General features: G+C 40.4%; 1 protein-coding gene and 1 long non-coding RNA gene across 16 annotated transcripts in view; one reads left to right on the top strand and one right to left on the bottom strand.

Moving 5' to 3' along the window:
• Positions 1-22,954, top strand: part of MCF2L (MCF.2 cell line derived transforming sequence like) — a 152,005-nt gene that overhangs the window by 50,640 nt on the left and 78,411 nt on the right. Inside the window, exon 1 of one of the 15 annotated variants that reach the window (XM_038173317.2) lies at positions 263-1,510. The exons of 12 other annotated variants lie outside the window; for them this stretch is intronic. In XM_038173317.2, the coding sequence (XP_038029245.1) occupies positions 1,390-1,510 (121 nt within the window). In that variant the 5' untranslated portion in view covers positions 263-1,389. Of the gene's footprint in view, positions 1-262; positions 1,511-21,802; positions 21,926-22,954 lie in introns of those variants that run through there. 2 more of the 15 variants (XM_072031779.1, XM_038173324.2) reach the window with 2 other exon arrangements.
• LOC110353127 (uncharacterized) lies at positions 10,141-11,582 on the bottom strand. Its single transcript, XR_002403205.4, has 2 exons — positions 11,043-11,582; positions 10,141-10,457 (listed from the first exon to the last, which is right to left on the bottom strand). It is a non-coding gene; the product is annotated as an uncharacterized lncRNA (long non-coding RNA).

The following is a 22,954-nucleotide window of genomic DNA, read 5'->3' as shown; positions in this document are numbered from 1 at the left end:
GATGTGCATAATGGTATGGACGGGGTTGTGGTAGGTCTGGAGCCATACAGGACATAGTTAACCAGAATTGAGAGGAAAATATGACTGCCAAGTAAAGCAGTATTATCAATTTCCTCTCTCCTGCATTGAAAGAGACAGGGGGAACAGACAGTGTAGGGTTTCCTGATGTGTTTTCAGAAAGCCTGGGATTCATTTCCCCTCCCTTCCTTCCTATTAGTTGTTTGTTAACTCCCAGGAAGATTCAAGCTTTTCTTGTGAGACCTTTCTGCCTGCAGATTCCAGAGACAGGCTCGGCCTTTGAGGGGCTCACATCTCACAGAGTCACTCAGGTGGGAGATCTCTTAACATCACCCGGTCCAACCTTTAAGGCTCCCCTCTGAGCAAATTCGGGGAGAGGAAGAGGAGCTTGGTGATGAGAGTCTGACTCAGGGTAAATGAACAGAAGAGGAGTTTCTAATTAACAGCATCGTATTGCCAATGGTATTTGCTTTTAATTTGCTGGCATAAAACACAGTGGAGGCCACTGAGGGATACGGGACACTTCAGACACAGGACTAGGAAGTGCAGCAAGTCCCAGCATGAGATTTCTGCCCATCTGAGCACTGATTTGTGAACTTGCGAGCAAAACGTGGATTTCTGCAAAAGACTTTCAGCTGCCTTTCTTCACTAAAACCTCGTCTGTCTCTGTGCAACTACTGAACCTCCCCTCTCAGTAATGAGAAGGCTGTGAAGACCTCGGCAGTAGGGCCAGCTACTCGGGATGAGAAGTGGCTTTGGAGAGCTGCACACGGCTGGAGCGAGCTGACGGGCTGGATGCTCTGAGGGGGCTTTTCCTCAACGGAAACAGCTGCTGTTTGGGATGAAACATTGAAAAACAGACAGTTCTGTCCTCGCTTTGAAAGTTTCCTCTGGTAATCCAGCTGCTTATGTGAGCTGTGCCTCCTTTATTCACAGTAGTCGCACCAGGGACAAGAAAACAGTCTGTAAGCTGTAGCAAGGTGTCCTATCTATCTGCTGCGTGATGTGTGCCAGAAACTGAGAAGATCTTGCAGCTTTGTGAAAAAAAACATCTTGGCATTTTCTGTTCATTAAGTACAACTGATTCTTCAATTTTCGTTGTAGTAAAAACGGGTATGGGTTTCTGAGGAAAAGCACATATTATCCAAATAACTGAACTGCACCTACTTCCAGTTCTTTAAATCTGAGTCTTTTTTTTTTTTATCCTTTTTTTTGTTAGTGTTTGAATCTGACAAAGAACTCTCGTGTTCCACTGACATTTTAAAACAAAATCAGAGTGCCTCACATTGTGTCAGAAGAGCGTAATTCTGAAGAGGTGCTTTTTTTCTTCCTTTGGTGAATAACTCGGTGAAGACACAAGAAGACGCATCCATGTCACTACGCCGGTTTTTAAAGGATGGGCATGAAAGTCACTTTAGGATCCTACCAAGATTCGGCCAGCTCCTTCATGGTAGAAGGCAGTCACGAAATAACACACGCCAAATATGCTCTGGTGAGGTGGCTTTTACAAGTGATTGTATATTGTGATTTGCATATGCATAGAATATTTGCACTAAAATTTAAGCATCATGTGAGGTGCCTATGAGCAGTAAGTAGCCTAGTGCTGGACTTGCTGATTTTCACAACTCTGATGGTTCTTGCAGGAACTATTTTGTTGTTGTTGTTGCTTTTTTCTCAAAGCATGCTCATGTAGGGATCCAACATTTGTTATTGTTAGGAAAATATAAATCTTTATCCATATTAGTTATTACTCATGGATAGTGATTAATCTCTGTCACCAGTACTTACAGGAGAAAAACATTATATGTGCATGCAGTTTTGTTGGTCCTTGCAGTTTCAGGTATGATAGTGCCTAACAAACACAGATTTGAAGGCTTTACACCAACTTCAATACACTATAAGAACTTCACTGAGTGCTCCACTCTTAAAAAAAAAAGTAACTACACCCCCAAAAATGTTTTAACTGTACTCAAAAGTTCAGGAAGCCTCTGATCTTTGAGTGATGTACTAAATGTGGGACTTACAACCATTTAGTGAATCCTGAAGTCTTGTTTCATACAGTATGTGCTATAATCATATATTAATATAAGCGAAAATTACATATTTGTGTTTAGTAAAGCTAAATATTTATTTTTTTCCCCTGATATAGGTTTGCCCTGACTGGCAGAGATAAGCTGAAGCAGATTTTTCAATAATTAATGGAACCTTTCTTGGTTTTATATTTTGTATGCACAGTGACCTATTACAGATTAAAAAAAAAAAAAGAGCTTTTCCTGCTTGTTTCTAAACTAAAATTTAGAGCATATGAAATTGAAGTAAAAATAAGCTTAGCAACCTCTATAGTAAGCATAAATTTGTCAAGGCTTTCAAATATTTCTTTCCCTCATGTTGACAACTATCCTTGAAAAAAAAAAAAAGGAAGTGAAAAATGCCTCTATGGTGGCTCTTTTTGCTCACACCTTCTTTTGTGCTGTGCTCACTGAGTTTTTGGTGACTTCTGAAATGCAGAGATTTCACCTTTCCTGCCTGGGCATTCTTAAGGCCAAGATTTTGTACCTTTACAAGTGTCAGCTTTTAAATCATCAAGTTTTAACAATTAATTCCATTCAGGTCAGACCAGAAAAAGGTTTTATGTTAATTGCTAGTAATCATAATATTGCTAGTAACAATTCTTCATGGGAAAAGTTCAGCCATATATTAAATACATGGGATGCAGTGTTACAAACCAGAGCAAAACAAGACCTCATCAAATTTTAGCCTTACCTCTATTTAGGATTCAACCATCACATGCTCATAATCTCACTGTAGTCAGATTCAAAATGTAGCAATAAACGTGGTCATTGCTGGCCACTTGAGAATGTTAATCCCAAGTATAGACAAAGCTTTAACTGCATGGGTTTAATATATTGAACATGTCCTAATGTTATAAAAAAAAAATCCTCATTTTAGCCTACTTTTTTCAGCCTCAGATCCCTAATGCAAACCTTGTAACGCTGTACAATCACCTCTTACTTAGAGGTTCCTTTCTCTATATATAGACGTGTGCAGTCAGAACACTGAACGTTTCTGTGGGAAGAAACACTCTTCTCTCCCACCCATCTGTATTATTATTCCAAAGCTCCTTTTGATTGTGCTGCAGTCTTCTTTTTGAAGTCTTCAAGTATGCAAAAACTCTGCTTCCTCTCCTTCCTGTTACCCATTTTATGTTGACAGTAGAAAAGCAATTAGATGGTTCTAATGTTAACTTTACATATACAGTAAGAATTAGTCCATTGTTTTGGTCAAAGCCATTTTATGGCCTTTTGCACTGATAAGAGTCTTCCTGCCTTCCTGGTGGCAGATTTTAATTAGCCTTCAGTGGCAGTTTCAGACCCAAAGGTACACCAAATGTAGATCAAGGTTTTAGACTGGAAGAGGAGGGGTCCTGCAGCCTGGCAGCAGTTCTATAGGTAGCTGTGCTGGGTGAAGTTAAAATTTTGGCAAGCATTTATTTCTGAAGTAAATGTACTCGTAAGTCTGTGAATCCCATGATACATGCTGCTCTTTTCTTGTGACAAAATTAAACTGCTCAGTCCTGTTGACCCGTGTCTCGCAGGGCTGTGTTCTCTTATTAGCATCTCTGGAAACTGCTGAGAGTAGCTTTGCTCCCTGCTACTTCAGCCTTCTACCCCCATGTTAAAAAAAATAAGGTAGAGAGAATTCTTTATATGAACAGTAAATGTCCTGGTTCATAGATCATGACCTCATTTACCTTGATGAGGGAGGCTGTGCTGGCTTCCAGAATCTTTATTCTTCATCAGATCTGTCTCTGCTTTAATTTTAACAAAGACAACTTTATTTACTTGCAGCTCATGGAGGTTTGTGTCTGTCCTCCTTGGCCTAAACCTCAGTCTGCTGCTCTCTGCAGGTGTCTCTTTCCCCAGGCTGGCTGTACTGCCTTTATCCCCCTGCCTTGGCTGAGCCCTCGCTCCAGTGATGGTTGCTCCCGGACCACAGAGATTTGAGACTGAGATTTGCCCTCCGCAGGCAGGGCCCAGGCTCATGTGGCCGGGACTCAGCATTAGACAGGAGGGTATCATGCTCTCGGCATCCACTCCTGACTGAACATCTTCTGCAGGAGGGTGGGACAGCGGTTGTAGAGTTCACGGAGGACCTCAGCCCTGGAAACACACGACTTCGAGCAGTCTCCTGTGGGGACACCTGTCACCCCTCAGGAGGGGAGGTGTTCCAGGGCCTGCCATGGCCCATTGCGGTGGACTTCCTGGCGTGGTGCTACCAGAGCATCCTCTCAGACCATTCATGTTCTTGCTCTTTCTCTAAGTGATCAGGAGCAGTAGGCCAGCTTGAGCTGTCCAGAGACATCCACCTTCAGTCTGTGCTGTGGTTAGCATGGATGGAGGTTATCTCTGGAGACATCCTGTATGCTCTAGACATGTAATGAATGAAAGAAGAGATGAGGTTCCTGTGTCCCAGGATCCTTCCAATCCAGTCCAAAGATGTTCTGTGACAAGGTGCAGTGAGGCAGTGCCGTAACTTGGGTTTTTAATACTGATAGACTTGTGTAGTAGAGTCAGAGAAAGCCTGGGAAATCCACCACAAATCACAAAGAGGAGTCTAGGGGAAGAACGCTCTTGCATCTTCAGTGTCAGCTGAGGGGATGGAGATGTGTGGTTTAGCACTTTCCAGAGTCATATGAGTATTTCTGTTGGATGTTGGTCTTCCTGGTGTGGGAAGAGCATGTGGTCTGTAGTTTACAGGCAGGATCGCATAAAGCACAGAAGCAGGAAATGTCATATTGAACATATGCCAGACAATATATGAGTAGAGTGGGGGCAGGCATACTTTGGTACCTGAAGGCTTCAACACAGCCAAAGCGTGCCTGGAACCTGTGTAAACACTGAGATTTCGGGTCAGTGTTAAAGTCTGCCACTACAGCTTTATTACTGTTAGTCCCCATGCCAGATAGGCCCAGGTTTGTAAGGCTGTGTTTGCTGTTGCTGTGTTCACACCTTCATTTGCTGGCTGGGTAAATGTGTGGAAAAAGGATTTATTTGAGATGTGGAGTTCACATGTTTGAATCTTCCATTACCTGCTGGAAATGCCCTTGTACTTCGTCCAGCAAACAGCTGCAGAAGAGACTTGAGTGAACCCAGAGGAGAAGTGATAAGGTGTACAGAAATAGTAAAACTAGGAAGCAATTCAATACAACTCTTTCCAGATGGTGTTATGAATGTCGGAGTGAAAGACAGTTTTGCTTTGCCTTCTTCAAGCCTAACATGAGTGAAAATACGCTTAGGGCTTGAGCCTACAGCCTGGATATACTCTATCAGACACTGGGTATACCAGCAGTCTGCAAATATTCGGGGTGGGGACATAAGAGGAGAGCACTATAATTAAAGAGGTAATTACAGGTGCAATGGCGCTACGGGAGGAAAATATATTTGTAAAGTCATCTTGAGCCACCTGCTGCATTTATAGAACAAAGTTCAGTTAATATGAAAGCTCTTACTTTCTGGGGGTGGTTTGTTCTGAGCAGAAGGGGAAGGTGGACACTTCTCTGACGCTCTTCTCTTGTGATGAATCAGAGAGGAATTTCTCTAGCAGAAATGAGGAGCTATTATTTTTTCTCCGAATGGTGTTCCTGGTTGGATTATGCGGCGCAGGGTAAGTTGGGTTAACTTTATAATATCGCCTAGATCTTCTAAATGTCAACAGGCTGTGCAGCCTGCCAAGTCAGGGGAGTGTAAGGTGTGTGACTGGGATCTCTGTTCTTGGAAGCATCTTGAACTACGTGTTTTGTATGTGCCAGAAAAGCATGTGCATTTCAAGAGTTACCAGTATAAATTTTGCTAGATCATTAATTCCTGAAAATGAATTTTGTTCACATTGTTGGAAAAGTTTTTTAGTGCTTAAATTTTAAGTCCCCTTTTCCAAAGCAAGTACAATTTAATTTATGATCTCAATTTTCATGTAAACTTCTTGTAGAACTCTGTCCTCTCAAATAGCACCCCCCAAAACTTGTTACCATTTAATTTCTGTGGAATTCTTGAATGAAATGATTTATTGGGCTCAGCCACATTACCCAGTTAAAAGTCAGCAAAAAGCAAAAAACATTGTCACAGCTGACATCCTGCCAAAATCAGAAAAGTTCCCAAGCAATATGTCCATCAAAAGAGATCTGCTTCTTCCCTCAGAAATCATTTCAGAGCATCATCACAAACTTTTGTAGGGCAGTTTATGCTGCTGGAATCAGCTCAATGTATGTTTTCAGATAAAGAGATCGTTGTAGTTTCAGACATACCAATTCAGCAACATTGGTAAAATGTTTATCTTCCTCCGCTCAGGTGTCTGTATTGACTTGTCCCATAAAACTGAGGGACCCCAGCCTCATTTTTTATCTTTTTTCTTGCATTTTTGAATTTCAGGTTTTTCTTAATTTAAAGTCTTTATAAGGAAATGCATGGTTCGAGGGGTGGAATTTACAATCACAGTAAGATGCATGCTGTAATAGCAAGTACAAATATTTAGATTGGATGATATTATCAGCCAATTTCTGAGAATAATCCCACGTAAGATCTCTGAACCTTATTGTTTCCTGTTCCTTGTGTGAAAAAGCTATTTGAATTCTTTTTTAAATAACAAAAAAAAAAAAAAGTATAATATTATAAATTATGATGTTATAAAAGTTAATACTTTAAAATTCTTGGTGCCTTACTCAATTTGTAGGCTAAAATATAGTACTTTTCTAATTGTGTACATAATGATGAAGGAATATGTAGGCTCTGGGACACTGATGTAGAGGCTACCACATTGCTCCTGGTGATGAATCCACCAAGAAAAAATGATGCAAAATAGTCATTGTGTTAGTAGGTCATATGCTATTTATACATGGCAATTTTTGTCCTATAAATTAATGAAATACTCTAAGAAAGTGTCTTGTAAACTTGTAGAAAAGATAAAAAAAAGTTGTCATTTCTTTGGACAGCTTTCCTTCAGGCCTAAGGAATATAAATTCTGTGGTAGCTGCATCAGCTCTCCCTTTTTAACTTTCCAATTTTTCTTTTAATTTTAGTATTGCATTTAGGGATGTAATCTGAGAAGCAAAAATTGTGAAAGACACACATGCACAAACACGTATGCACATGCCATTAGGGGCAATACAAGAACTTGCTGATAGACTGCTCTTCCGGTTGATCCACTGACTCTGAACTCCTCAAGATTGTACCCTTGCCCCTTGGATCTCCTAAACCTCTGCCTATGGTTTTCTCCTTGTCCCTGTTTCCTAGGATTTAAGCTCTTGTAAGAGTCTCTTACAAGAAGACCTTTTCTAAGAGCTGTTGTGTGATATTCAGGGAGTCAATTCATGTAAAATGAATCCTCAGAAAACAAAATCTGACTGTGCATGCAACTCTTGAAATGGGGAAAAATGTATTGCTGAACATAAGTGCTGTTTTAAACGCCCATTTAATTAGAGGCACTAGCATATATGGTATTTTATATATGGGTTGAGTTAGGAGAAAGTTACACTTTCACCACTTTCATGGCTGCTGAAGAGCTTATATCTTTATGAGGAAAGGAGATTTGCAAAAATAATGCAATAGTGGAAAAAAAATTACTTACTGTTTCCCTGATGAATATGCAGAGACACTTCAATAATTTGGAACAAAAGCGACTTCCTATTTTTACAGCATGCTTTTGCTTTTCTGGATGGAGAATTGTGAACAATAAGATGTTTACTCTCTGGGCAGAACCAGTCCTGGAGCCAGGATGTAATTTTATTTATTCCCTTTATCTTCTTCATTGTTCTTTCAAGACATTTGCAATCTCATGTGTTGTTGCAAACTGTTTAGCTAGACTAAAGTCATGCTTAATAAGATGGTCTGTACTACTTCCTTTTACTGTGTATACTTCTAGTGCTTAGCAAAATCCCACATGATCATCAAATTAACCTCAAAGGTGAATCTAACCTGGAAAGTCTAAACATACGTGGTCTCATGGTAAACCGAGCTAAGTTAAAAGGATCAAGGTTTACTGTAAGATTTCCAGCACTTCCTGATTTGAAGTAATCCTTTTTTTTTTTTCGATTTCAGAAACACTACGTCTTCTCCCAAAGCAGGAAGTGAAGATCAACACAACTTTTGTGTTTCGTTTCTTGTTCAGTGATCTTTGAAAAAAATCCCACTGATTCTATTTTAGTCAGCGGTTAATGTGACCTCACATACGACTTCTGTTTCTTGCACTTTGACTTGAGTTTGGCATGAAACCTTCCCGAATCTTGTTGGTTGGTGTTTTTTTCTAAAATTAATGGACAAAGCCTACTGATAATGTTAGTTTTCCCGTTTACTTACTCTTCTTCAGTATCTGTCAGCAGTCTTTGGTTGAGAATGAGAGTCGCGCACCATTTCACTGAGTGACAGGGCTGTTGGATTGGTTAATTCTTTCCTTTTGGAGAGAGGCTGAAGAATGAATGGGAGCATCAAAGAATGAAGGAAGCTACAGGAATCTTCTGTAGGAACTTCTTCTTACCTCTTTTTATCCCCAGGTGGAAAAATCTCACATTTTTCCACTTGCAATGTTGTCAGCATGCAGTAATCTCAGTCCAATTTTGTTATTTTCATCAGACTTGCATTTGTTTCTGATTTCAAAGTTTCTAATCAATTTTAGAAATTATGAAGTAGAGGACACAAAAACATTAATTCTTTAAAGCAGGAGTAGCTTGACGTTGTTTTAAGTAAGAAGTTTTGTCCAATTAACAACCACTTAGGACTTGTGGGGCAGCTAGAAATAAGTTATATTAATGAATGATCCTATAATGTCAGGTGTGAGTAGGTAGCTGGGAATATACTTCAAAAATTGTAATAGGTACAATTCCGGTGATAATTTATCTTAGAGCTGTCATGGACTACAACAGCCCTTGTGGTTTGTGAATCACGCTACAGTAATCTAACTTGTACGGGGCTCTATTCTGAAAATTAGAATTTCAGATGGATGGTATTAACATAGTTTCTTAGTTGTATTAGTCATGAGTAATTCTCTAAATGAATTTATCTTTTATTTGATTTCTCTGAGAAATCACTCTAGAAGCCTACACAATATGTGACACACAATTCATATGAGTATACATCAGAGGCTACTTGAAGAACTTGTTCAAATGTGTCCCTTGGCTTTTGAGGAAGGACTTAATTGCTTTTCAGGCTTTTATTTGAAGGAAAGATACGATCTATATTTCCATCCTTTTCTTCTTTTAGGTGAAAGTCATAAGCTTTCATGAAACATAAGCAAATTGTTTTAAGCAGTGAGTTTGCGTAGGAGAATTACTCGTTAAATTCTCAGCTTTCATGACCATTGTTTCTATTTTAGCCAAACATGCTTATTTTAGGCAATTATCTAATTCATATCATCTTTGATGGAGTCAAAAGGTTTGTATGATAAAACAGGGAGCAATCAGAAAGCCAATTGTCTTGTGCTTAAAGAGAGCTAGCATGTGAAACAAGATTTCAAGACATTGCGTCTATCCTACTACAGAGGTGTTTTGCCTTTCTAATACTACCAGACATACAATTCTGGTGCAAGGTTTTCACACCAGAAATTCAAAACACATCCTTCCTGGGAGCTGAAAACTGCACAGTTCTTCTTCAACTCACTGTCAAACTCTCTAGCTTTTGTCATCCTAACCTCTAGGATTCCAGTAGTGTGTGTTCATACATTTTAACTGGATTGTGCATGTGATGCACAGGTAATGTTTTGAAATCTGTCTCCATAATATCTACCCCTATGGCTGTCAAAGATTGATTAAGGACTTCAGGTACAAGCAAAGGTGTTCTCTACCGTCTTCTTCAGCATAAACTTTTCCTCTTTTAATTGGTAGCATTTGACCTTGGTTCCTTCTCTTTTTTTTTTTTCCTCCCAACTTCCAGCTATTGAAAATTATGTTCTTTGTCTGCACCGTGAGTTGTATTGATAATTTTTGCAGATGTTGTCACGTGAATTTGTTAGAGTTATTTTAGGAATACTTTACCTGAAAAAAAAAAAAAGTGATTTAAAAAAAAAAAAGTCATCTATGAGTGTTTTTCTATGTGATTAGAACAGATTTTCAAAGATGAGAAGCAAAATTCTCAGATGTCAGTGAAGTCAAAACATTTTTATCATAGGATCATAGAACAGCATGGGTTGGAAGCTAGTTCCAACCCCCCTGCCACAGACAGGGGTGCCACCCACTAAATGCTATACTTTGCTTCCAAAAATCGAACAGGATTTGTTACTTGAATCAGATAAGATGTGACAGTCTCCAGATGCGTGTGCTGAATAATGAGAAGGAATACTAATTTAATATTTCATGAAAAGTTATCTGGTTGGACCAAACGAAGTATAACAGTTGCTTGTGATGAAGACGTGCAATGTTTCGCAGACGAAGCAATCTGTAGACACAACAAAGCACCCTATGGCAGGAAAAAAAAAAAAAAAAAAAAAGATAGAATATAGATTTAATCATCTTACAGCTCAACATGGCAAAACGTATTAGAAATACGTTTGGACTCAGGTATCAGCTTTCTCCCTGACAGTGCCTCAGCCACCACGTGGCAGTGGATCCCGTTTACAACCTAACCATCTGCAGTTTGTCCAGGATTTTGAGGATAAAGCTCTTACAGTTGCAAGAGTGCAACTCCATCCAGTATTTTCCATCCTGGCACGCTTCTGTTATGAGGTAATTTTAAAAACAGAAAAGGCATTCCCAAACCCATCTTATCAGATGGGTTTTCAGCCATTCACCCAGTTAGAGGTCACCTCAGTTTAGCCTTCTTCGGTGTTACAGAGTAACCTGGCCTATTTTGGGGGAGCAGGGAGTTGTAAACAGAGTAATAACAACTGTTTTCCACATTAGATTGCTTCCTTCTCTCGATTACAAAAGCCTATTATTATTATTGTTTACATTTAAACAATGAGAATGCTCTGTCCCCTCTCTCCCTGTCCCAAGGCACGCAAAGCCAGACCCCTCACCGTCCACACAAGCTTTGTGAACTCACAGGTCGTCGTTGCATTGCTGCCCAAAGGTCTCCTCTCTAAACAATGGACTTGTTCGTTCTTGGATAGCTTCAGTTTTGTAAAAACAATTTCCTTTGCACGGCTCCATTTTAGAAAGGAAAAAACACAGATTGCAGCCAGTACCTGCAAACAGCATCAGTACTTCAAAGACAGCAGGCGTCTTTTAGAGCACAGTACCCATAGCTAAGCGAGTGAGATGAGACAAAATGGTCTAAAACAATAATACAAGAACAGAGGAAACGTGACAAAGTAGGCTTTGGGTTACAGTTTGCCAAATCAGGGAGCATGCCAGGAGTATCTCAACCAGCTCCTCATCTCTGCTGGTCCATGGGAGGCAATAAGTTCAGGGCAGATGCTCCATGTGAAAGCTATCTCAGGTGAGACTTGAGTCCATTTCTCAGTGTTTCATGACTCAAGAGAAACCTCAGTTGCTGGTTTATACCATTGTGCTTGAGCTGAAGAGCTGTTTCCAAAAGAAGCATTTACACAAGCACCTTGCCAGCCAACTGCTTGTGGCTGCACCTGTGAACCTTTAAATGCCTCTGAACCTGGCCCAGCTGGGCTGGCTGAAGCTGAGTACTAGTCAGCTGCCAGGAGGTGCCAGACAGACCGACATATGCTGCTTTTTTGGGCAAGCTGATGATAGAGCTGCAAGTCTTTTCCTTCCACTCAGGTACAGTAAGAGCTCCTGCCTTCTTGCCTGAAGAAGAAAACATGAAACAAGCTCAACTAGGTCATGGCTTGTTGTTGGTGGTTGAGACTATTACACTTACATGTTTTTATTTATTTGTAGCTGAGCTGCTGTTTCCTTCATTAGCTAGTAAACTAGGGAGATTAAAAGGAAGATACCTTTCTTTTTTTTTTCTGCTCTAAGGAATTACATGCAAATAACAAAGGGACTTGAGTACATCTTATATATAAGCTGTATCAAACTTCTTCATAGTATAGGAGAAGAAATTCCAGTGAAGGCTAATCCCTGAGAGCTGCTGGAAAATATTTCCACAATCTCAGGAGGCAAAAAAATGGAATATTTGTGGCACCCTTGCCCCTTACTTTCCCCAAGTGCTACTTAAGAAGTCTGTACAACTTTTTTCTTAAACAGAAATCCCATTTCTTGCCCTGAAATTTACCTCAGAAATAAGGAAGGCAGCAAATAAACCCTAGCTGGGGTGTGAGGATACTGTTAATATTTTTAATGTTATTTTGATGTTCTCTTCATGTCTGAGCAATACTTTTGGCTCTTTGCTGATCCTTGGGGTTGTCTGGGTATCTGCATTTGTTATACTCAATATAGTGTGTGTGGTGACCTAAAAAAGTGTAAAAATGTGTTCAGCATTGGCTAAACCACTGTAACTTGGGGACCAAGGCAGTAGTGGTCGCAGGCTGTTCTGTGTTTGAGTCGGAGAAAAGGAGGCTTTTGGCCATCCTTCCGCCAAGGATGTGAAATCTGTCCTGTTAAAAAGGATGCTGCTGATACTTCAAAGACTGGCTGCAGGATGAGACCTTAATTGAAGGAGCCTTATTTGCTTCCACCGTACTGCAGGGAACTACAAAGATGATAGAGCTGTGAGTCTTTTCCTTCCACTCAGGTACGGTAAGAGCTTCTGCCTTCTTGCCTGAAGAAGACAGCATGACACCTTACCTTTGATCTGCTTGCCCTGCACTCTTCTTTTAGTGCAAATACTAGGGTAAAAGCCAAGTTAAAATTATGTCATACTGATTGAGTATGCACATGGTAAGTAGCAGGTGATCTGCCCGTGCTGTTGTCAGTTCAGTTGGATGGAGAGCGCCTTGTGACACTGGAGAAATTGAATTTTGGCTTCTGTGCGTGAGGGGTGGTGTGGTGTTTCTTACAGGATATACAGAAACTTAAAGATAAAAAGAGGGAGCAAGATATATGACCCACCAGCTGTACCCCTTTTTAAAGTTGTCGCTTTGCACCTCAGCTATTTTGACCTCAAGAGGTAGTAAGTATTCTTCCCCACTATTTTACTGAGAGTCTTAAGCACCTGACTCTCCTCATCTCAGCAGTGAGATGGAAGAAAGACAGGAGGAGCTGCTGGCAAACGCATGCAATTTTTGCAGAGGCAACAAGGGGAAGAGCAGAGAATGGCTGGGGGCAGTCTGTAGGTTGTTCCCTACTCATCTGAGTGTTGAGGATGTGAGATCAGGTGCTGTGTGTGTCATCACAAGTGGAATTTGCTCCTTAGTCTTCATTTCATCCTTCTTTCTGTGTCCATTCTTCATTAGGAAAAGGCTGTGAAGCACCAAACTGTTTCAAAAGTTTTTTGGAGTTGAGATTTTACACCAGAACTGGGCAGGATTTGATTTCTGTTAATTGCAAAATCCTAATCAGTGGAGGTTAGGAGGTGATGTGGTAGGGTTGCCAGGTTTTTATAGGTCTTTCCTCCTTGTTAACTAAAGCTTTGCATAATTGCCTTTCTTTCATGGCTGGTGCATCTACTTTAGTTACTGCTCGTCTCAAAACAGCGCGAAGGTTTTTGAGGCGAAGTCGGAGGCTAACACTAATAAAGCACCCGTGGCAGAGGAGTGGTTTTGTTGTTTGAACCCACAGCCATGCCTGTGCTGTCACACCTAGGCCAAAAGTAAATACAGTGATAGTGCAGCTAGCAGTACTTAATGAGGAAAACGAAGGCAATGCTGCTGTTAAAAAGCTCGGGCTCCATGCTGCTATTCTGAGCAGCCCAGGAAGCATCCTAGGAAACTGCAGAAGAAGGAAAATGTCTGTTGCTTTGGGTTGATTAAAATCTCAGGGACTGGCTGCTTTTTCAATCAGGTAAGGGTATATGTTTCCTGTTTGCTTCCCAAAGAATAGAAACAGGACACAGTTACAGCTGCTGTGTGTCTTTGCAGTTGTTGGTGTATTTTATAACAGTTTTTTGGAGGTCTAGATTATTATTTTTTTTTTTTTTAGTTGGTGGCTTTTTAAAGTGTTTTATTAAAGGGATCACTGTATTTTGTATGATACAATTATTTTTTTTTTTTTCTTATAAATATTGCATCTACAATGGGAGAAATTAAGATGTAATTTTGGGAACCCTTAAGTGGAGGGATTGGTGTATTTTGAAGATTGCTTTTTTTCCACACGTTTTGTATGATTGGGGACTTGTTGAGTTGCATGGCCACATGGTCCTTGTTGTGCATGCCTTGACCACAAGAAGTCCAAATTGTGAGCCAAAATCAAAACTGGCTTGAAAAATAAAGTGCTAGGAGGACAATTGTATATTTATCTGATCTGTTATGTGGGTTTTCACCATTCTGAAGTGTAACCTCAGAATAATGTGGGTTAGACTAGTGAAGCATCAACAAGAGTTGAGGGCAATGGCCTAATCGGAAGGATTTTGTCTAAACTCACCAATCTGAAATGATAGGTAACTGAGGTCACCTAGCAGCCATTTCTTTTTATTTTTTGTATTTCATTGGGTGCTACAAGTGATCCTAAAATACTGAAGTATCATAAGTTGTTCAGAAGCACGCCAACGGATTGTTTCTAGAGACGTGATGGAACAAGTATTTTCTGTCTCTGATCTTGGACCAAAAGCAAGTTTCACTTCTGTCTGTCCTGTTTGCTCTTTCAGGATTTTGGGGAATGATGATTTCTGCAAAAGTTGTTTTCCTTTCCTTCCTTTGTGATAAATAGTTTTGCAGCCTTTATCTGTGTTCATCAGTGTTGCGGAGCATTTTATATTTTTGTTGGAACGCGTTCTCCCGCAGCGTTTGACCTGAAGGTTTTTCTGCTTCCTGAGTGTCTTGTTAATCTGGAAAAAAATAATTGTGTACTTTAAGGGGTCACAAAAAGGGTTTCCTATCATTGATGAATTTTTATTTTATACTTTGGCTATAAATATAGGTATGACTGTGGTACAATGCTTCATTAGTTATAGTGGTCTCTGTTGGTTTGCTTTGCTTTCTGGAGTAATGTTGTTATTTGTATGTACATACACATTTACATTTCAGAATACAAAGTAGACCTGCTTTTCCTTTCCCGAGTTCTTTTCCTGGGGTGTTTTCATCACATGTTCCTGTTGTCATTCGTTACTGTTGAGTTTTCCTTTCTGCTACCATGAAACCCTACATCCGTTTCCTCTTCTCTCTTCCACTTGCTCCTTTAATCCTACTGCTGCTATAATGGGTCCCATCCTCTGGATTTTTTCAGAATTTTGGTCCTAGCTTCCATCTAATATTAGTGGTGATCTGCATCCACTTTTAATTACAGTTTTCAATTTTTGTCTCTGGTCTACTCAATTTTAAATACTGTGTTTGACAGCATCAGCATGGAGCCAGGTGTCCTCTTTTCTTCATCTCCATGGCATTTGACTGATCATGTCAGATTGCAGACACTTTTGTATGGGTACTGCTGCTGTTTGTGAAGTTAAAGAGGTCAAATCCATTTATTTTGCAGCTGTGGACAGACAGAACTGTCACCAAAGACCACAGGATAACTCCTGCATGGTTCAGCTTTGACCTGAAGAAAAAGTCCATTTCTTGTCTCTTTGAAATGGAAACCACAGTAAATCCTGCAGCACAGTGAAGGGGAGACCTATGATTACAGACTTGCAGGAGCTTGTTTAGAAAGGACACATAGGAAAGTATAAACTGATTAAAATTCAGTTCACAGAACACCAAAAATATTTCATTTTGAAATAAGGAATGAAAACGGATGATAAGAGCATTCAGTGGCCAGGCTTCTGGTGTGTTTTTGTTTGTTTTTTTTGTTTGTTTTGGAAATTTTAAAGTGTAGTCATGGGGTTGGAGAACTGGAGGTGTGTTGTGCTTCCTTAGAAATTGCAGTAGTCTTTTTGTCTTACTTTCTGGATACCTGATGTAAGGTATGTGATCTTCAAAGCTTTGAAGTTTATTATTGTCTTATAGTGCAAAGACTACTCTTGAAATGTAGTTTCTCAGTGGTTTTTCTCATCTCTTACTAGATGTGTCTTTCAAAATGATATTGCAGGATTCATCCTATTAATTGAACAGTATCCTCCACCTTTTAAGTGTTCCAGCAACTATTGGTATTACCAGCATACTCATTTTCATAGGAAGAGTATCTTTCTTCATGGATGGTGGTTTTTTATTGCTTTTCTCTCACCACAAATTTTGATTGCTCATGCTTGCTAAAACTCAGATGTTCGTGTGATAAAGAGACCTTTCTGATGACTTAGCATCCAAATCGAAAACTGTTAAAGCTGTTTCAAAATTGGTTAGTTCTGTTGTTACATAGAAATTTAGGAAGCTGCTAGTATTGGGTTAGTAAAGAAATATTTCTATAATGGATTTTTACCAGTATATGTGTGTATATAAACTCATTTTTAATGAAAATTGAATCTTTTGATGCAAACAAGAGAGAATTGGCAATTTCGAATGCTTGATGACTTTAAAAAGAATGAAACCTTTTTAGCATTTGTTCTTTGAAAAACCCTCGTGAAGTATTAAAAGGAGAAAATGACTAGGGCTTTTAAATAGTCTAGTATGCTAACGTAGGTGCTCACTGGTGATGCATCAAAATGTTTAATGTCTTCACAGCTCCACCCAGTTACACAGTCTGTGGTTACAGGTGTGAGTTAGGTGTATTCTGCTAGCTTTTTTTTAGGGAGAGTGCACATTTACATTATGCTAAATATGATCCTATAAAGATGGCTCATCATGCTGAATCACACGAAGTGGCAGATCATCTTACTGATGTGCTTATTGCTAGGTGCTACACCCTGAAGGAAAAAATACATCAGTAGCTTTACTTTTACTATCGACTTATCAAACTTAAATATTTAAGGTGCAGCCAAAGCTTCCCTCTCTGGGTTGCACAGAACTGAAATGACACAGCCTCTTACCCTTCATGATTCTGCATTCATCCTTTAAAAGCTTCTCCCGTGGTATTTTCCTCTTCTCTGTGGGCTGCAGTATTTCAGTCACAGACCAGGATGAGATTGACTCCAGCATGGTAGGATTTCTAATGTATTTTCTTGCATTTATAAATATACCCACGTCTTGACATAGATTTTTCTTATGAGGGCTGTTGTTCCTCTGTGTTTGAATAGAGCTGGAATTTTCCCCTAAGTCTTGTTGCTAATGTGCATGCCCACATGTTGCATGCCCTCTCCACTTGTGTTTCAATCTCAACAATAAAGTCTAGGAAGGGGTTTTGTGCTCAACACATTTGTTCTTTTTTGTTGTTGCTGTTCTCTTGAAGCACGCAGCAAGGAGACAAGGTATTATAAGCATGAAACAAATGTTTCCCCACACACATGCTCCAAAATAGAGTGCTAAAATAAAAACGCATTCAGTTCCTGGCTGGAGACTTCTTTTCACAAGTGCATGGTTCATACTCTGTTTCATGGGAATGTGGAGCATTTCTGGCTAGTGAAATTTTGAGTTTTCTTTGCTAGGAAAAACCAATTTTATCTAAAATAGTTTTTAGCAAGGTGCCTGTGGCCACTTTCCTTAGAGATGCTATTCCTGGGTTCCTACCCCCTCCAGCAAACTAGGAGCAGCCTCAGAGTCCCTCGTACATCACCTGAGCTCTCCACCCCATTTCTTCACGTATATCCCTCAGCCTAAGGACACTCAGAGTCCTGAAGGTGAGAGGTGAAGATACGTCTAGTTGGTTAATCATGAAGGATAGTAGGATTGAAACAACATTAAATTTTGGTTCTCTCAGCCACGGTCATTACTAGGCCTTGAGTTGTCCACAAAGCTAAGTGGGAGCATGGAGGATGGATATTACATGCATCTGTTGCACTAGTACCAGAAATTAGATTATTTTTAAACTAGTACTTGGTTTTCTCATGACCGATTCACTCTGCTGTTATCTCTGCTCTGAAATTTTTAAGACAGCAGCCTATTCAGAGGTTATTGTCCATGTTATTGTGCACATCATGAAGGGATTGTGGAATAGAGTAGTTCTGGTTGGAAGGAACCTACAAAGATCCTCAAGTCCAACTGTCGGACTACTTTGGGGCTGAACCAAAATTAACACATATCATCCAGAGTATTATCCTAATGCCTCTTAAAGGCAGACAGGCCCAGGGCATCAACCACCTCTCCAGGAAGCCTGTCCCAGTGTTTGTCAATGCTCTCGATAAAGAATATTGTCCTAACGTCCAGCCTGAACCTCCCATGACACAGCTCTGAGCCATTGACGTGCATCCTGTCGCTAGATACCAGGGAGAAGACCTCCCCACTTCCCCTTCTCAGGAAGGTGCCGAGAGCAACAAGGTCACCCCTCAAGCTCCTCATCTCCAATCTTGACAAACCCGGTGTCCTCAGCCTCTCCTCACAGGACGTGCCTTCCAACCCTTTTACCTACCTCGTTTTTCTCCTCTGGACATGTTCAAAGACCTTAGCATCCTTTTTTTTTTTTTTTTTTTTATTGCGGAGCCCAGAACTGCACACAACATCCAAGCCAGGGCCTCACCAATGCTATGTAGAGTGGGAAATTGCCTTCTCTCATCCGGCTGGCTGTGCTGTGTTTAGTACACCCCAAAATACATTTTGCCCTCTTGGTTGCCTGGGCATGCTGCTGGCTCATTCTGCCGTGCTCAATAGGCAGTGCTGGTGAACACAAGGGTTTACATTTCCTTTCTGTCCCAACAGTGAGAACAAACACAGTCAGTGCACTGTAGGTGATTCTTTCTCCTCTTCTCCATTGGTGTTTGTTGGTTTTATTTTTTTTTTCCTTAAGGGAGTAGCCAGCTTGCCAAAATATCAGGTTCCTGTATCTTACTGGATGGGTGTGTGTGAGGGTGATACGTTTCTAAAAAGGGTGTAGCTCCTCTTTCACTTGGTTTTAATCTTTGAATGGAGACCGTAAAGCTTCCTCTTCCTCTCTTTGCATGTTTGGAAAGCACACCTACGACTGTTTTATCATTGTGTAAGACTTCTGATAACAAGAGTTAGGTTTTCATCATGCTGTGTTGCAGGTGAGACCAAACCCCTGCTGCTATTAGCAGTAATATCTAGTCAGCCAAGCGTACTGCTCAGGACTCTCAGTAGCAAATGTCTGAGACTGGCTTTGTGCTGCTAAATAAGGAATGAGTATCTGTGTATGCTTGATATACTGTATAATACACAGTGGGAATCTCTAGCTGCCTTAAGACCATTCTTCCTGGAGCCACGTTACAGTGCAAGAGCGAGAAATAAAGTTCTGTGAGCTGTGATCTCTGCCTGAAGACTAGAGCTCAAGATGCCAATCTAGAAGCACAAACCTCCGCTGACAATCCTGAAAAAGAGTGAGTATGGACTTGGAGACAAGAGGGAGATCCTGTTTCTGACGTTGCAACAAATGCTGCCATCTGATCCAAGACGGGTCACTTGCTCTGTCTCAGCTTTCATGGATGTGATGGAACTGAAAGAGTGTTTACATGACTCGTGGGAGTGGCGAGAAGACTCATTCACTAATTTTGATCTCTTTTCAAAATTAAATATTCTAGTAACAACCTCCTGAAGTACAGAACGGTTAAGTAAAAATATTTCTAAGGAGGGTTATTTCTTTTAAATCTACCTTTCATTAAAAACATATGATATCACTTATTAATCTCTTGTAGTTTGACATACTACAGAATGCAATGGGCCTGAAATCAAAATAGCAGAGTTTAAAATAATCTGCCTAAATTACTTTCTCAGGCCATGTTTTAATGCCAGGCAATGAATAGACCCACTTATTGGTAGATTTATTATAATTTAGCAAATTGGTTTGTGATTACCAACAGGATGAGTGGTGAGAACACAGATGTGGGGCACTCCAGCAAATAACCTTTGGTGTGGTCTGTGGGTGGCTTGCAATTTGTTTGGTTTTGTGTTTATAGCCGGGTCTGCTGAAGCTGAAACTAAGCTCTTCCCCATCTGTAAATGGGATTTTATGAACAGATGTAACCATCAATCCTAGCTTTTTATCCTTGCTGTCCTTTTTCCTTGACCCCCTCTTGTCAAGAAAGGGCTCTTACAACATCTCGAAGGGAGGAAAAACAATCTGTTTGTTTTCGCATGGTTGTTGCTGTCACTCTCATTTAGTGGTTTGCTCTTCATGGTAGGGAGTCTGGATTGCTGGTAGCTAATCTCAAGTGCATTCATTGACAGGTAGTCCATCACTGGGCAATTGCTTTAAAGGATCAAGCAAAGCAGCACTACTGAGCATTGGTGTCCGAAAGATCATATGGAATAGTTTATTTTCATTAACTGTTGCTTTAATTTCCCATTTTCTTACAGATAAAATTTGTACACCTTCAAGTACCGTGACTTTGTAAGTTGTAATACATTTCCTTTTGGCAGTTCCTGCTGCTGTGGCAGGTGTCTTCCTAAGGAACAGGTGCTTAATGGGTTTACCACCAAGCAAAACACCCTCGTTCAGTTCTGTCAAAGATGCTTGGGTGAGGACTTCCTCAGAAATATGACATGCCTGGTGCGTTTCTGAGGAACTTTTAACCGAAGGTTCATTAGAAAATGACATCTGCCCCTGGGCAGTTCATTTCCTCGTGGGCAGGACTTGAGGGATGGTTAGAAAAAGATGAAGATGGATTTACTGGGCAGCTTATCATTTGCTTAAAACGAGGGCTCTTAAACTGAGGGTCTTGATGTGCTGCACTTAGAATTATTTTTTTCTGACTGATAATATTAGAATATTTGTTCACGGTTAAAGTCAAAGACTGAATTTAGCATATGCCAGCACTTGATGCAGGAAGACAAAACGTGGTAAGTAACCATGAACCAGCTAACCCCGTGGGGGACCTCTGGTCCCGCTGAAAGGCGCAGTTGCTTTCCGTGTAATTTGAAGAAAGGTATCGTGTCCCGGGTGGCTTGGCTTTGACTGAAAGATGGAGTTTTTGTGCTCTCGCTGCATGCTGAAGACGGGCTCGCAGATAACTAGGTCACTGTCTGCCAAACTATTTTGCACTAAATCTATGAGGAGCAACATGACCTTAAGTCTGATCTCCTTGCTCTACGAAGATATTGCTGAATCGTGGCTTCTTCTGAAGAAATGCACAGGTGTGTCTATTTTTTTTTTCTTAATTACTTGATTGCAGGTCAGGGAGGAATTCAGTCAGACGACATCCTACTGAGGAAAACGTGATGTGTTTTTAGTACAAAGGCAGAAGTTGTACTCCGTTCTCTGTGTACATTTTTATACAAGTATATTTTATTGTTATGGGTGTGTGTGTTCTGTGCTTGTGTAGATTTGCAGTGTGTATTTTTATTTCTGGATGTATTTCTCACTACCTCAGATGCATCCACCAAATCTATCCCAGTATTTCACATGGAAGGCACTTTACTTTGTTCAGGATTCGGTCGGGCAGTGATTATGGTGATCAGAAGCACTGTTAAGGCTTATGAGGAAAATCTGCTGTTGTAGCCATCCTGCTGTTCCTGAATGTGGGGTTTAATTTTCAGTTTGCTGCATTTCATGTGAATAACAGACATGTAATTTGCCCTGATCCCTATTTGAAGGGGGAGGGGGAAGCACAGTCTCTTTCAGAGGATGTCATTTGGCATCCCCTTGTTCTTAGTATAGGAGAGTTAATCTCAAATGCATTATTTCTTAAATTCCTTCTGTCAGAGCTTTCTATAGGAATCTTGTTTCTGTTAAGATATAAATGAAACAGTGGAGATATTATTTGCTGTTAATAGTGCAGCTACAGTCCATGGCAAAACTGAAAGCGGGTTTTGTGAAATAGGGACAGGCAAAAATTGCTTCCTTATTCTGGTGCTTGAATTCACGTTTCCAGTTCTGTTTGCTGGTTTTGGTGTGCATGACTACTGCAGAGGAATAGCAGAGAGAGAGCACTGGATTGATGGACTGGTGTCTAAACTTCCACTATCGCTGCTTTTGAAATGTCAAAATTAAATGAAACAGGTAGGTGAAGGGTGGATCTTCTGCTAAGTATTGCTAATTTAATTATCAGCAAGCGAGTCACAAAGTGCTCCACTTCTCAGGAGCACTTCGTGCTACTACAGGTAATACCAACAGGCATGCTGCTTCTGAGAAATGAACGAAAAAATGGAGAAAAGACAAGCTAGCCAGATTGAAATTGTGGAGGGATTAATCATTCTGAGTAAATATGGGTCATTACGTGCATTCTTACATTTGCTGAGAGGGACGAGGTGGATTTAGAATAGTGCTGGCTATTATATGAAAGGGGGATTCTGTTTTAAATTGCAGATCCAGGGGATGGTTTGTTTCAAATTGTGGTGCTTTGTGTCAAAATGTGGTGTTAGGCATGTAGCTGTGCCAGGACAACTTGTGTAAATTATCAGGAGTCGGACTCGATGATCCTTGTGGGTCCCTTCCAACTCGGGATATTTTATGATTAAACACAGGGAGTTTTAATTTCTATTTAATTACTGAGAAATAAGCTTGCAGGGCTGTTTTTGTTAGCAACTGCCAAGGCTCAATTTACTTCTCATCTGTCGCCATTTCTTGAGCATGTTCATGGTGACACTGTTGAAAAAATTTTGTGCTCAGAGCTTCCAAAGGGACAGAGGTGATATCCACTTCTGCAGTGCTGTTCTTTCCTCTTCCTCCTTGAGTGCTCTGCGGGATGTTTTTATTTTTCTAGTCAGCAAAGGGGAGAGAATGAAAACAGGAGAGAGACCTCAGATCTTCCTATTCTCAGTTCTTGGAAACTTTCTTAATTTCTGAGGAAAACTATGTCATCTTGGGGAATTCCTTGGTCAGTCCATCACAGGGAGAAAAAGTAGGGAGATAGGAAGAAGGATGGACAAACTGAAAAGAGGGGATAGATGTTGGATGAGGTTGCAGGACCCAATTCTCTATTTGGCTTAAAGACTGCAGATAGCTGTGAGCAATTCTGGTTTTCAACATGCAAATGGGGATGAGAGCATCTCCTGTCCTGTAGACGTGTTGCATGTGTAGGAAGTTGCT

This window comes from Anas platyrhynchos, chromosome 1 (assembly GCF_047663525.1).
Source record: "Anas platyrhynchos isolate ZD024472 breed Pekin duck chromosome 1, IASCAAS_PekinDuck_T2T, whole genome shotgun sequence".
In the NCBI taxonomy this organism is placed as follows: domain Eukaryota; kingdom Metazoa; phylum Chordata; class Aves; order Anseriformes; family Anatidae; genus Anas; species Anas platyrhynchos.
The sequence above is the reverse complement of the archived record's forward strand: the minus strand, read 5'-3'. Positions and strand labels throughout refer to the sequence as shown.